This window comes from Parus major, chromosome 3 (genome assembly GCF_001522545.3).
Source record: "Parus major isolate Abel chromosome 3, Parus_major1.1, whole genome shotgun sequence".
Taxonomy (NCBI): Eukaryota; Metazoa; Chordata; class Aves; order Passeriformes; family Paridae; genus Parus; species Parus major.
Genome location: NC_031770.1, coordinates 28,815,021 through 28,828,214, shown reverse-complemented (window position 1 = coordinate 28,828,214; position 13,194 = coordinate 28,815,021). Strand labels below are relative to the sequence as shown.

General features: G+C 39.9%; 1 protein-coding gene across 8 annotated transcripts in view; it reads left to right on the top strand.

Moving 5' to 3' along the window:
- The window catches only part of TTC7A (tetratricopeptide repeat domain 7A), a 202,105-nt gene that overhangs the window by 63,653 nt on the left and 125,258 nt on the right, over positions 1-13,194 (top strand). For all 8 annotated transcript variants that reach the window (XM_033512563.1, XM_033512562.1, XM_015620500.3 and 5 more), the window contains 2 exons: positions 7,294-7,411; positions 10,847-10,904. In XM_033512563.1, the coding sequence (XP_033368454.1) occupies positions 7,294-7,411; positions 10,847-10,904 (176 nt within the window). The remainder of the gene's footprint in view (positions 1-7,293; positions 7,412-10,846; positions 10,905-13,194) is intronic.

Below are 13,194 nucleotides of genomic sequence, written 5' to 3'. Positions count from 1 at the left end.
CAGAAAAGAATGGAGCCTCCCCCAGCTTATGTTGTGGCAGTATGACCAGATCGTTAACTCATATAAGTTGGCAGTACTCCACTGGCATGTTAGGGGTACCTAGCTGGCTTACATCAGAGGATGATCTGCCCCATTAACCACCAGCTTTTAGGATTGGGCCTGCAGTAAACAACTGAGTGGTATAAGCAGTGGTTTGGCTACCTTTTTCAGAGTTGGAGGTTTTTAAAAACAAAAATAAAAAAAAAATCCAGTGTAAACAATAGGTCAATACTTCATTAATTCTAAAGCTTAAACCAGTAGACTTGGAGGACCAGAAAAGCTTCAAAACTAATGCACATATGTAAAACACATTTGTATGGTCCGGATGCAGTCAGACCTGTACAGCAAAGTTGGAACTTTTATATTGTATCTAAGCCATTACACAGGTGTTTTAAATGTTTTTTGTAGTAGGCACAGAATTACTTTTGAGGCAATGTGCTGCTAAGCCTTTCAGCTTACTGGGGTTTCAGTGCAACGGTTTGCTGAACTTGCATGTGAATGATTCTATCAAGCAAACACAAAGCCCATTTGTGTTTAGCCAGCTGTCTTTCAGCTTTCCAGAAGGTACTTTGAAGTCTTTGACTATTGTAGTTCAGAGTATTGTTTTAAATTTCCATAGAAGAGTTGAGGTAGCTTGCACTGGAATCTGTCCATACTGAGGTTGCTTTGCCTTGTTCCACTATAAATTCAGAGTTCTTCTCACTAAAAAGCTTGCTGTAATTTCCTCTTCCAGTCAGCCTTCCCTTGTATGATCTCATCTGGATGCTCACTTGCCTACTTTGGCAGTGATTTTGAGTTGCAGTATGAGTTGTTGTTTTTAATATTTTAGTAGTATAGTACTGTTAATTTCATTACTAATCTAGGTTCTCCAGTATCCTGTTAGGGCAGGTGTTGTGAAAATACTAAAAATGGAACTTCTTCCTACAGACAGGTATTAAATACTGAATTTCTTGATTTTTAGGAGCATTTGTTTGAGGTGTTTAGGGTTACCCTGATGCTTTCTTTGGCCTTTTACTCCATTGATTTCAATGGAGGCATTTGAAAATATTGTAAATACACATTGAGCAAAATGGACTGTACTCCTAGGATAGGCTTGAGTCTTCTAGAGCTCTGCTCTGACAAAAAGCAGGAAGATATGAGGCATGTTGTTATCATTTTCATTGCTCCACAGTTTATATAATAGCAATAGTGGTGGTGTGCTAAATTTGTGTAGCATCAAATTATGCCAGTATTATCTAATATGAGCTTTTCAATGGACTTTGTCCCATGGCAAAAGCTGCAACACAGGATGGTGCTGTACCTTAGACATTTCCCTTATTTGAACTAGTGTGCACAGCAAAGTCCTCTGCAGCAGCACTTTACTGGGAAGACAGTTATCATGCCATCAGTCATGGAAAGGGAAAAGAAGTGGTGTTTGGCCAGGGCAGACTGTGCATGGAGTCATAAAAACTGTGTAAGACATACCATGAGGTCAGGACATCATGGTATGTGCGTATCAGGGGGGTTGGCATGATGTAGATCTAGAGCTACATACTTCTGAGGCACCAGCTTACCATACATTACTTTCACAGACCACTTAATCAGAGAGTGCTTCTCTCCCCTTCTGTCTGTTGTTGACCCTGCCACTGCAGATAATAAATGCTGTACATGTGCTTGTACCCAGGCACTTAGGAGCCCTGTAGTCACGTGGAAATGCTTAGGTCATAGTGCAGTATGAATAATATTAAAAGATAAATTCTAATCCTATTACTGGAGTTACTCTGCCTGCTGATGGATGTCTGAGAGGATCAGCATCATCAGAGTGAGAGGCTGCTGAGAAAGGGAAGAGCAAAGAGCTACTAAGTATTTTTTCTGTCTTTTATAAAAGATATTCTTGATTACATCACCACTGCTGTTCTGGAGCAATCTCATGAGTTTTAGACATTAGATATTAAAAATTAACAAGAATTTTGTCTGCTGTACATCACCTTTGTAAACAAACCACTCTAGCTTCAGTGGAGGCCTGGGTTTCCTTACATGCTGGGGGCTGAGTTTACACAGACTAAATTGGTAGGCTTAACAGTGGTGACACAGAGAGCAAATGCTGACTAGAGCAGCAATAGAAAGCACAGGATTTTTTTTTTCGGACATACATAACATGATTGGCTTTGTATGCTGTAAACAGCTGTAGGATAAAACGTTTTCATTAGACTATACCTTATAGAACACTTTCTTCCTATGCAATTTTCTTCTTACCACTCTCATTTCACAATATTTATATTCTTCTATTTGAATTAGTCTCTATAGCTACAACCTAGTGTAAAGAAAAAGGTAAGCGGTCGATCCAACTAGTAAACATTGTGTAATTTTGTATAAATACCCATTCTTTAGGATTTTGATCTCTTAAGTGCTTATGTATTGTTCAGTGTCACTGGTGTCCAAATTCACCTGCTTCATTAACTTCGTCTGTTTTCCCAAGTCCAGTGTCACTTGATGTATTTCCTTCCTCTTCTTTGGTATGCTCCTCTTTTTTGACATAACAAAGTGCTGTTTTCATCTTGCTGTACATCATTAACTTGTTTGTCCTTAGTTACTCTAAATGTGTGCTGGTGAGAAGAGGAATTCCTACTTAGTCCTGCAAGCTGTTGATTCAGTGGGGTAGGGCTTGAGCTTTTCTAAAAACAATCTGGGTGGCAGTTGGACACCAGCTGGGTGGCCTTAGGCCAGGGGACAACACCTGCTGTTCTCCACTCCCTTGTCAGTATGCCTCCTTGGCTTGACACACACTAGAACCTGTGGCCAAATAACAGTGGTGGCTGGAACAGCCACTCTGTACCAGGGGAAACATCCCTCAGGATAGCACAGCAAGCAGCTGTTCTTTTTCTATCAGCTATGAAGGAGGAAGTGAAAGAGGGGAAAAAACCCCAACCAACCCCAGGGTATTACCATCTGTCTTGGTTCTAGAAGACAGGTGTCTGCTAGGGAGAGCAGGAGCCTCCCTTGGGATGAAAGAATGTAGACCCCCTCCCTCCAAATTATTATAAATTTGAAATCAAGGGGCTTTCAGGCAGAGATCTGGGGATAGGAATAACAGTTCTTTACTAGTATAACCAGGCAAACAAACAAATAATAACTACAGCAATAACAAGAAAACAGAATCAGGGACCCCGGGACAGTTTTCTCAGCCGAGACGGGATGGAGGAGAGGCTTTGTTTTCCCAACCTCCCTCGAGCAGTCAGTCCCGGCGCTCCTGCAGGGCTCCGAGGAACAGTCGGCTGGAACAGCAGGGATGAGCTGAGATCCTGGGCCGGTGGCTGAGGTGTATCAGCAGCTCCGCGGCGGTGGCTGGCACTGCCACACGTCCCGGCAGGACAGGGGGTGCGAGGCCGCCAACAAAGAGGGGAGGAGAAGAAGCAGCCTCTCCGTCTGGGTGATGGTGAAATTCCCTTCTCTCCACCGCAGCAGCTCTGCGACCCAGCACACGAACGTCCTTCCCCGAAGCCGAAGAAAGCCAGCTAAAAAACTGTCCCCACCCTCTTTTTCTGCCCCCTTTCCCTCCCCCCCTGGGCCCGGCCACTCTTTGTCCGTTGTGAGCACCCTTAAGTACCGGTAGTTAGGTTGTCCCAGCACATAATGGGTAAAAAATTCCCCGGGCAGGCCAGAAGGACAAAACAAAAAAAAGGACACCTAACCCACAACACCATCTCATTGGTGTCAGTTCACAGTTTGGCAGTCTGTCTCTCTCCAGGTGCCAGGTGTTTGCTTTCTGGTGTGATAGAGGGATTGCTTAGCTAGTGGTTCCGGGTGCCTCCTGACACTTTATATAGCAGGAGTTCAAAATGCAGAAAGTTCTTCTGAGGTTGTTCTCCTCCAGTGCTTCCTTTCTTCTGTGCAGGTCTTGGATGCAACCCTGCAACCTGGAATGCTGCCCTTCTCTCCAGCTTTTTAGTGCTAAGTATGTAGAAAAAATATTAGAACAGTAAGGGCCAGATTGGAGGGATGGCTTTGAGACTTTGTTTTTTGTTGCTTCTAAGAGAATAACATGGTAGGCCTTCCTTCCTCCTTTTCTCATCTCCACAGTACAGACTGGAGACAGCCCATATCCTTAAGGACTCCAGAGATACAGCTTTACTGGCAGATCACAACTCAGGCTCACTACTGGTCTCTCACTTGGATGTATGGAGAGGAAGCTTTTATCCAGACTGCAATCTGGTAGTCCTTGCAGTTTAGTTGGTTACCCCAGTCGTGCCCCAAGGGGGTTATTCCTATTTCAGGTAGTACTTTCCAGATTCACAATTGGTTAGGCCATCTGCAAGACTAATGCACTAGAGAGTTGAAACCTGACAGTGGGTGATGTGAGTGAAAGATTTGGCTTTTCACACTTGCCCAGAATAACTGAAGAGTAGGAGAATGGGAGAAGAGGGGACAGATAGTTGCCACAGTAGGGCTGGCAGGGGAGGTTCTGAGTGCTGTAAGAAGGAAAAGTAAATGTTCTCATAAACAGAACCAGCTGGGCTGGAGTTTGTGAGGCCACTTATTTTCGAAGCAGACTTCAGCTGACCCAAGTTTGCATTCATAAAAATCTTTGTGGCTGGTCAAAGTGCCATTGGTGTTTAGTATGAATAAATGTTTACAAGAGTGTGCTAGAAATCCTGTTTCAGCCACTCTGAAAAGTTATGGTTTTAATTATTTATTCATTAGATTAATCTGATACTGACAAGTGGCCCTGGGTAACTGGCAGGAAGGCTGAATGGTGCACTACTGCTTTTTATGCAGTATAGGTTTTTCCAGTTCGAGACTGAAATTACCATCTGGTGACCATTCAGAGAAAAAATGGAACAAAATCTCTCCAATTTTACATGTCTTCCTTTCAGCTTCAAACTTTTAATAGATTTTTTTTTTCCATACACCCTACCCACCCCCACTCTTGTTCTCTAGACATTAGAATTCCTTGTATAGCTCTTTTCTTCATCTAATGGAGACTTCTGGGATGAAAGTGTGTGTGGGGAGAAGGAATGAAGAAACAGTGGGAATATAGCTGTTTATGGTGTCAAAGAGGTGCATAATGAATTTTCATGCTGCAGAGATTTCATGTCATACATAAAAGTTTCTGAGAGATGAAGAATTCAGTTATAGTTGTATAGGAGGGGTTTTTGTGTTCATTTGTGGGTTTTTTGTGTTGTTTTTTTTTTTTTTATATGTGGCAAGTCATAGGCCACTTTTGCCGTTGTTCTATGGTCTGGTCCAGAACACACTTGAGTATATGGCAGGGAAGTTGGTAGTGCTACTGACAAGTTAAGAAATCTGAAACAAATCTCAGTCTTCCTGATGTTACCAGAGTTTAAGGGTGTTATCTGAACATTACTGAAGTACATGCGACTATTTCCAGTGGTTTTGAAAGGCTTTGGATTATACCCTCAGAGACAGGCCTTGCAGTTTAGTTCAAAAGTCCAAGTATTCTGCAGGAGGTGTTCCTGTGTTAGTGGCTTCCCCAATCACAGCTGTCAGGTCAATGAGCAGCACTAATGCTTTCATAGTGCTTTCAGGAAAGGGTTTGATGGTAACATACGTGTTGGTCATTGGACTGACTGATCTGAGGTTTCAGAAATTGGTGCACAATTGTTCTACCTCTAGTTTGAATTCTATGGCCTCAGAGCTTTGTAACAGTGAGGAAGAAATCCAAGCAGTGGAGATTTGCTTATTCACTTGCATTTTTCAGCCTTTCTTCAGAATTATGGTTAAAGTATTTTTCTTCTTATGCTTCATATAGTCTAATAAATGCCAGGTTGTTTTTTTATGAAGCCATTAGTTAATGTCATCTGAATATTTTCAAATGATGTGACCAGGAGGCACATTGACAAGATGCTACATCAAGTCAAGTAGATTCTGTTCATAGGTAACATATTAACAGATTACTGCAGAAGGCAAATTTCTTGTCTGATGATGCATTTTAATTTCACATTGTTGTGGGTGAGTCATTTTAGATGTTAAGGTGCTGAAGTCTGACAAAGATGAGTATTAAGAGGGCACACATCCACAGTACTTGTGTCTACCTAGATTTCAAACGTAAAAAATACTTTCTCAAAGTTAGTCCCATCCCAGTTGTGATGTCATAAAAGTTTCCAAAAGGAGGATTTGTCGTAGTGTAATGGTATCTGCTCCTTGATTAGGGATGACTCTGATTATGGATGACAGGATCTGCAATACTGTCTTGTACAGAAATTAGATCTTCCTGTAGGCTCTGTCTTTCAGGCATTACTTATAAGTTTTGCCAATGTCTCCAACCTACACCTTTCAAAGTATATACAGTATACAGGTCTTTTTTCTACTTAAACTTTTTTTTATACTTAAAATGGGTGAGTGATGTTAATGAGAGTTTAAATTTAGAAATGAGAAACATTCCATTCTGTAATAAAATATTTAACTTATTCTTTTTGTTTAAATTACTATTACCATATTGTTTAAATTACCATTACAAATGCTGATAGATATGTGTCGAAAGGAAGGCTGTGGGGAGCAGTCTGTGATGCAGTAGAAGAGACCAGCTTACATATTTCATCATGTTTGAGGCTGATCCTGAGAGATTGACTGCTTTCTCCTCCAAATGCTATACTATTTATCTATAATATAAAAATAAAAAATATATAATATAAAAACTATTTATCTATAATATAAACCACATTTTTAAGGAAATTATGTCTGCAAAAGATGCAGAAAGTGGCTAGTGCCAAGGTAGCGTGGTAGATCAAAACTTGTGTTCTGAAATTTCTGCATCCTTGTGGCAGAAGAAGGGCAAGCAGCAGCTGAGAGCTTTCAGTGAAGTTAGTGGTTTCTTATTTTACTCTTGTAATGTTTTAAAAGAGAGTAAAATTTGCTAAGGCTTAATAGCAGAACTGAATGATCTTCCTTTGAAGGAGAAAACCTGTTTGACCTTTCAGTACTCTAGTAGGATAGCATATAAGTAGTCCAGCTGATCCAGCATTTGCATTTAAGGCTGCATGAGTGAAGTGTGCCTGAAGGGAACTATAAAATAAGATCGTGTCCTTGATGAATCTTAAACATCTTGAAAGAGTTTGGAGTGCAAAACCCAAACTTTTCTCAAAACTGTGCATGTGAACCAAGGTCTGCTAATCTGACCTTCTCCTGTTATGAGTGTTCACTGGGATCACTGAAAGCCCTTGCCTCTCAGATCACTTGCAGGTAAGCTTAATGGTAAATTTTATTGGAGCAAGTATAGAGGAAATGTCTGTAAGTCTCATCCTATCTCTTTTGCAGCTGGAAGAAGGAGAGCACTTTGCTAAAATGGTGATAGACCTGGGTGAGGATGCTGGAGAGTCCCTAGCAAAGGGTTACCTGGCACTGGGCCTGACATACAGCCTTCAAGCTACTGATGGTGAGTTACTTTTTTGTCAAGTGTGTTATATAGAGAGCATTTGTTCAAAGTCTTCAGTGCAAGCAATGGGAATTTCTTAGAAAATCTGTTTGCAGTGCTGGTTAGACATGAAAAACATTCAGATTGTAAGATAAATGGGAACTGTTAGAGAACTGTCTTCTGTGGTAAAATAAAAGTGAAATTTTTAGGCAAAGGAAGAAATGCAGGTCAGTACTAGGGGGGGATAATCTGAGCATAGCTGACAATCCTTGGTGTGCTTTACTTGAATATTTGTAATACATTTTTTTTGCTTAATTTACACAACAAAAAGTCAGACTTTCCATCTGTTTTCATATTTTTGTCACCCACTCATAAATCAAAGAAATACAATTCAAGAACTGGAGTCAGAAATGCCTCACTTCAGTTCCTGGTGTGATCCTGATACCCCACAGAGATTCAATCTTTCTGTGATGTTGTTTATTTTACTTAGAAGTAAACAAGATAAAAATATCTACCTCAATGGTACATGTCAATGTTGACTAGAAACAGACCACTGAATGTAAGAAGTGTTTTATTTTAATCTGTTTACTTGGATCTTGAATGAATGGACAAGGGGTTCCTGCAGATTTGGTGCTTCGTAGTCAGAAGAGCTTGAAGTATTTGGGAGAGTTCTAGCTCTGACCTTCATCAAGCTCACAGGTGGGAACAATCTTTGTTTATTCTGTGAGTTCTAACATAGGTAGAAGACTTCTAACACATTTTCTTTGGATAATGGCTGAGCTGGTGTGTTTCCTAATAATTTTGGCAGTCCTGCCCTCATGCAAACAATGGCTTTTCTGTTGGATAGGTTCCATAGAAACAAACCAACTTCCTCCAGCAAAGAAGCCTGAATCAAAGCTAAAATTGCTCTATTACATTGTCATGGAATATGCAGGCCTTGAAACTTACACCAGAATTCTGCAAGGCATCTGTATGAGAAAATGTTCTTGTGCTCTTCAGTAGCGCAAGTTGGTGTAGATTTTCAGCCAGCCGTATCTTGTTCAGCCATTCTGAGAACTGCTTTTCACTACGGAGGCTAACAGGCACTGCAGCTTTCTCCTGTTCTCCATTTCTCTGCCTCAGAGTAGTTGTCCCTAGAAAGTTCATGTCAAAAATTATGTCCTTCCTAGCCTGAATTTTCTTAAATATATATATATATATTTATATATATATATAATATATTTTAAGTCCACTAGGGATAGAGTTCTGCTTAACAGCCTAGTTTTAAAGGAATTTTGCCTAGACATTGTTTAAACTGTTCTAAAGCAATACAAGATCCCAGAGACAATTTTCAGAGATAGAAGGTTTTCTATGTTAGCCGCTTACAATCTCTTCATAAACTTCAGTATGTAAAGAAGGTGGTTTCTGAGGAATGGAGTAGGAGAGGCATGTTCTGTACTCTGTCTCTAAAGATATTTTGGTGCAGCAAAATGTGAGTTGAAAACACTTCTGGAAATTTCTTGCATTTTCAAGAGATGAGTTCAATATTGTGTCCTTTTTAATGTAAAACAAGCAGTCTTCACAACTACTGCCTTGGATTATCTTCAGATTAGCCTCTGATTTATGTTTTGAAGCAGTGGAATATATCTGCCTTCTCATTGTATCTCTAGCTCTTAAGGCAACAGGACAAGTCACTCAGTTATTTGAGGGAAATAGGAAGAAGATATTTTCATCTCGCAGCCTATATTTTAATAAAATTGATTAAGTCTTTCAAGAGCATACATATGATGGTCATGAATATGGAACTGTGTTTTCATGGAAAATGTCAAATTTGCACTAGCAAGACATTTTTCATTAGCATTGTTAAAAATAGCATATGACAGTGAGGAAGCAAAGCTAGAACATGCTGAAAGACAGCATTTCTGTGATGTAATCCTGCCTCATGTTGTCAGTCTTGTTTATCATTGTATTTATACCAATTCTTACTGACATATGCAGACAAGTCATACATCTATCTGTATGTATATGTGGGATTCCTGTAACTTTCCAGTTGAGATGACTTTCAGTTAATCAGTATTTTCAATGGTAGCTAAGGTTTCAGAGATATTTGACCAATTGCCTTCTAAAGCGTACCGCCTTCCATCCAAGTTAGGCTCTCTTATTTAATATAACCTTTTAGTAATTATTTCTCCTCCTGTGTAACAAAGGCACTGAGGAGTTGTATTAAAGCCTTTTCTTTGTGGTTTGAAAAAAGCTCCTGTAGGAAGTTATATTTCCAGAAACTTATGCTGGGTAGCTTCCTTATTCTTAATGTTTAATTACATGTTTCTTGAAGTAAGTCTCATTGAAGTAGTTTAAAACTACTAGTTTAAAACCATTACTCCTTGTCCTATCACTATAGGACCTGGTAAAAAAATAACCCTCTGTCTTTCTTAAAACCCCCTTTTAAGTATAAAAGTATATTTAAGTATTAAAGTACTTGAATTTCACTGGATTTGCTGCATTATTATATGCTACTTAGTAACTTTCTATTTTGGAGCATACACTGACTTGATGTATCAAATCAGATATGTTCATGGGTTATGTTTGCTGATGGATTAACTGCTCATCATCACTTCCTTATGCTGTTGGTCAATAGCTCTCAATTTCAGGATATGCAGAACAAGAAACAACTGCTGTGCAAAATCCAAAAACCTAAGAACCAGAACAAGATAGCCGATGCACTTCTAAAAACCATCATTAGGTTTCCAGATATTTTGGATCTGAGAAAGACATGTTACTTTAAGCTCTTATTATGTTCCTGTTGATCTTGATGATGATATCTTATGATACCCAAGTATAACAAGAGCTTGATTCTTCTCTTCCTTTTCTGGTTTTAGGTAGGAATTAATTTATACATTGATATGTGTGCATACTGAGCAGGATCCATTAGTCAAGCAATTAGAGGCATGGAAGAAGGGCATTAGTGGCTAATGCCACATCTGAAGTAACCTAAAAATTCTGTTGTGGTCTCAAAGATGGTATTGTTTTGTCACAGAGCTGTGAGTTCAGCTGCTGGTGTTCCCTGTTCAACCTGCAGCACCTTCCAACATGAAGATGGTGGTGGGGGCTGTCTGTATCTGAGTCAGAATGTGCTGCAGGTTACTGCTTCTAGCATTTGCAGCAGCCTGGCTGAGGGCCTGTTACCTTCTTGGTATGTAATATCTAGTTAGTGTTTGGCCCCTTCTCCCAGCCCCCTTTAGTGGCATATGTAAATAAAAAAAATGCTTTTTCAAAAAAGTATTTCAAACAAAGGACTTAAAATAATCTTTAATAAAAATGAACTTGAGAATTCAAATGCTCAAAATGAGCACATGCACATTTCACACACAGATTTCCACAGTGTTTACACTCCCAATTTGAAATACTCTATACATTTATTTTTTTAATCTGAAACATTGAATGAACTCTTATATGGCATGGTATCTTGTCCTACAGCTACTCTAAAGAGCACTCAGGATGAATTAAACAAGAAAGCACTTCAGACTTTGGAGAGGTGAGTAGGAATTTTGCAGATACTTGCACTGTGTATTTTTTTCACAAACTCAGAAGAATTTTTCTTTTTATGTTTCTTTTTCCTCTGCATGAGGCTTCATTGCTGGAAAGTTTGAAAACAGTTCATTAGATTTCATCAGTAGTCTGTCAAAACCATTTTTGTGATGGCTAAATGCAGTGATTGTTTGATTGAATATCCAAGGTAAGAGTACTGTTTTGCCACTAGCTGCAGTGAGATCTACAGTGCTGAGAAATGCAGCTTCCTCACATGATGCCAGCTGCCAAACGTGGAAAGCTAATTTTGTCTCAATTCCTGTATGAAGCAGGCTTAAAATCTTATTTCCTTCATGGTGGGAAAGTACCTTCACCATCAGAGTGTAGGCAGCTATGGGGTTACCTGGCACCAGTGCATTGAGGGGAGAGAATAATTGCTGTCCTAATGAGTGTTTACATGAGCTGTTGTTGGAAGAGGAGATTCCAGAGCTAATGGTACAAAGCAGGCACCACTCAGCTCTCCTTAATCTCTGTAGTTTTGGGGAAAACTGTTACAATGGCTCCACCCTGGAAGCAACTGCAGATTACACTCTTGTGTAACTACGCTTGAGACCTCAAGTACAACTGCTTGATTTAAAACTATTTTTGTCCATTCCGCTGTCCAACCCACTATAAATGTAGATGCCTACAGACTACAGATAGCAATTAAATGGAAGCTTATGCGGGCTAATGTAACGTGCCAGCTGTGGGTGGGGAGACAAAACTCATGACTCATGCTCCAGGTGCTCATGAGACGAAACAGCCTCATTTATTATTCAGAACTCACTTAAATACCCAATTCAAATTTTCTGGGCCAGACAGCCATTGGCTGATATTTCTCTCCCTGCTCAGCTTCCTGGCCAGTGGTGTGCTTACTTCTCAGCTTGGATGGGTCTGGCTGAAGGTCCCCTATGACTTATCCAGGGACATGTTCAGACATGAACTAGGCTACTGAATTAGATTTGTGTTATGGTCAGATTTACTTTGTCCAGTCCAGACCAGCTGTACTGTGACAATACTGTGACATTCTAAGTTTTGGGTTGGAGTATGTAAGTTTGTTGTGGTCATAATTATATAAGTGAAGAAAACTTGAGATCTTTGGTATCTCAAAGTACAAGTTTAGCAATTTGAACAACGTTAAAGGATCTTAAATGTTTTGCTGATGCTGACCAAGAAGGAGCCCAACGTGTTTGTCTTACACTGGTTTTGTAGTGAGTGCAACTGAAACCACAGATACAATTCTGGATATTTGCCTTATGGAGGTCTGAGAGAGAAAAATTTTAAAAGCCATTTGTTGATTCAGTATTTGGATCAGGAGTGTATTTGAACTTTTAAGTCACACTAGTTTGTGGACTCCATTGTCATACATTAACTTCTGACCAATTTTAAGGAATTGTGGTACTGCACTGCTTTTGAACTTTCGGGGTTTTTTTATCCTTTGAGCTTTCCCATTGGCTGTGACTTGTTTTCATGGTATCTTAACTCTATCTAGGAGGCAGACAAGCTCCTTGCCAAACAGTAGTTATTCAAACTTCAGCCAACAGGAATGTGATAGTGAGCTGATTACTAGTGTTCTTCTAAATGCTTAAGTTTGGTTTCTTTCCTTTTTTTACCTTCCTTGTTTTTTCACCTCTTTTTGAAGAACATGTATGATGTCTCAAGCCATGTTTTGACCTGAAGGAATTATTTTATTGTTACTTGTTTATTATGAGCAAATCAATAGTTCTGGCATGGTTTTTTTTAACCACCAGTGTTCTTAGCCTGTCCTTTCTCCCTCATAAGGACATTAATTGTGCTCACTTGAGGGCTGGCAATGCAGGTGCAAGTTTCCCTGGTGTCCTGGAACGAAGCCCAGAAAGAGGTCAGGAATGTTAATTGGCTATGAGGGAACTTCCTCTTCCCCATTTCTCCCATGTGAAATGACTTCCCTGTGATGCAGAGCTATGAGTGAGCACTGTGAGTCACAAGGAAAGAGAATCCACTGGTTCCTGTCATCAAATAGTTCCTCTCTCTGTGTCTTCCCTTTCCAAATTAGGAGACTACTGTCAAAAATTAAACCAGAAGCTGCAGGGTGGAGAATGTTTTATGTGTTTGAGCATCAGCTTGTGTCACAGGCTTCTGATCTTTAGTCCTTGTCAGGAAAATTAATCCACAAACACCAGAGGTTTATGTCCAAAAAGGAGACAGAGGAGTCCTTTTACTTTATTTGAATAAAGGGAGAGGCCATGGGGCATTCCCCTGGGGTCTCTCAAATTTTT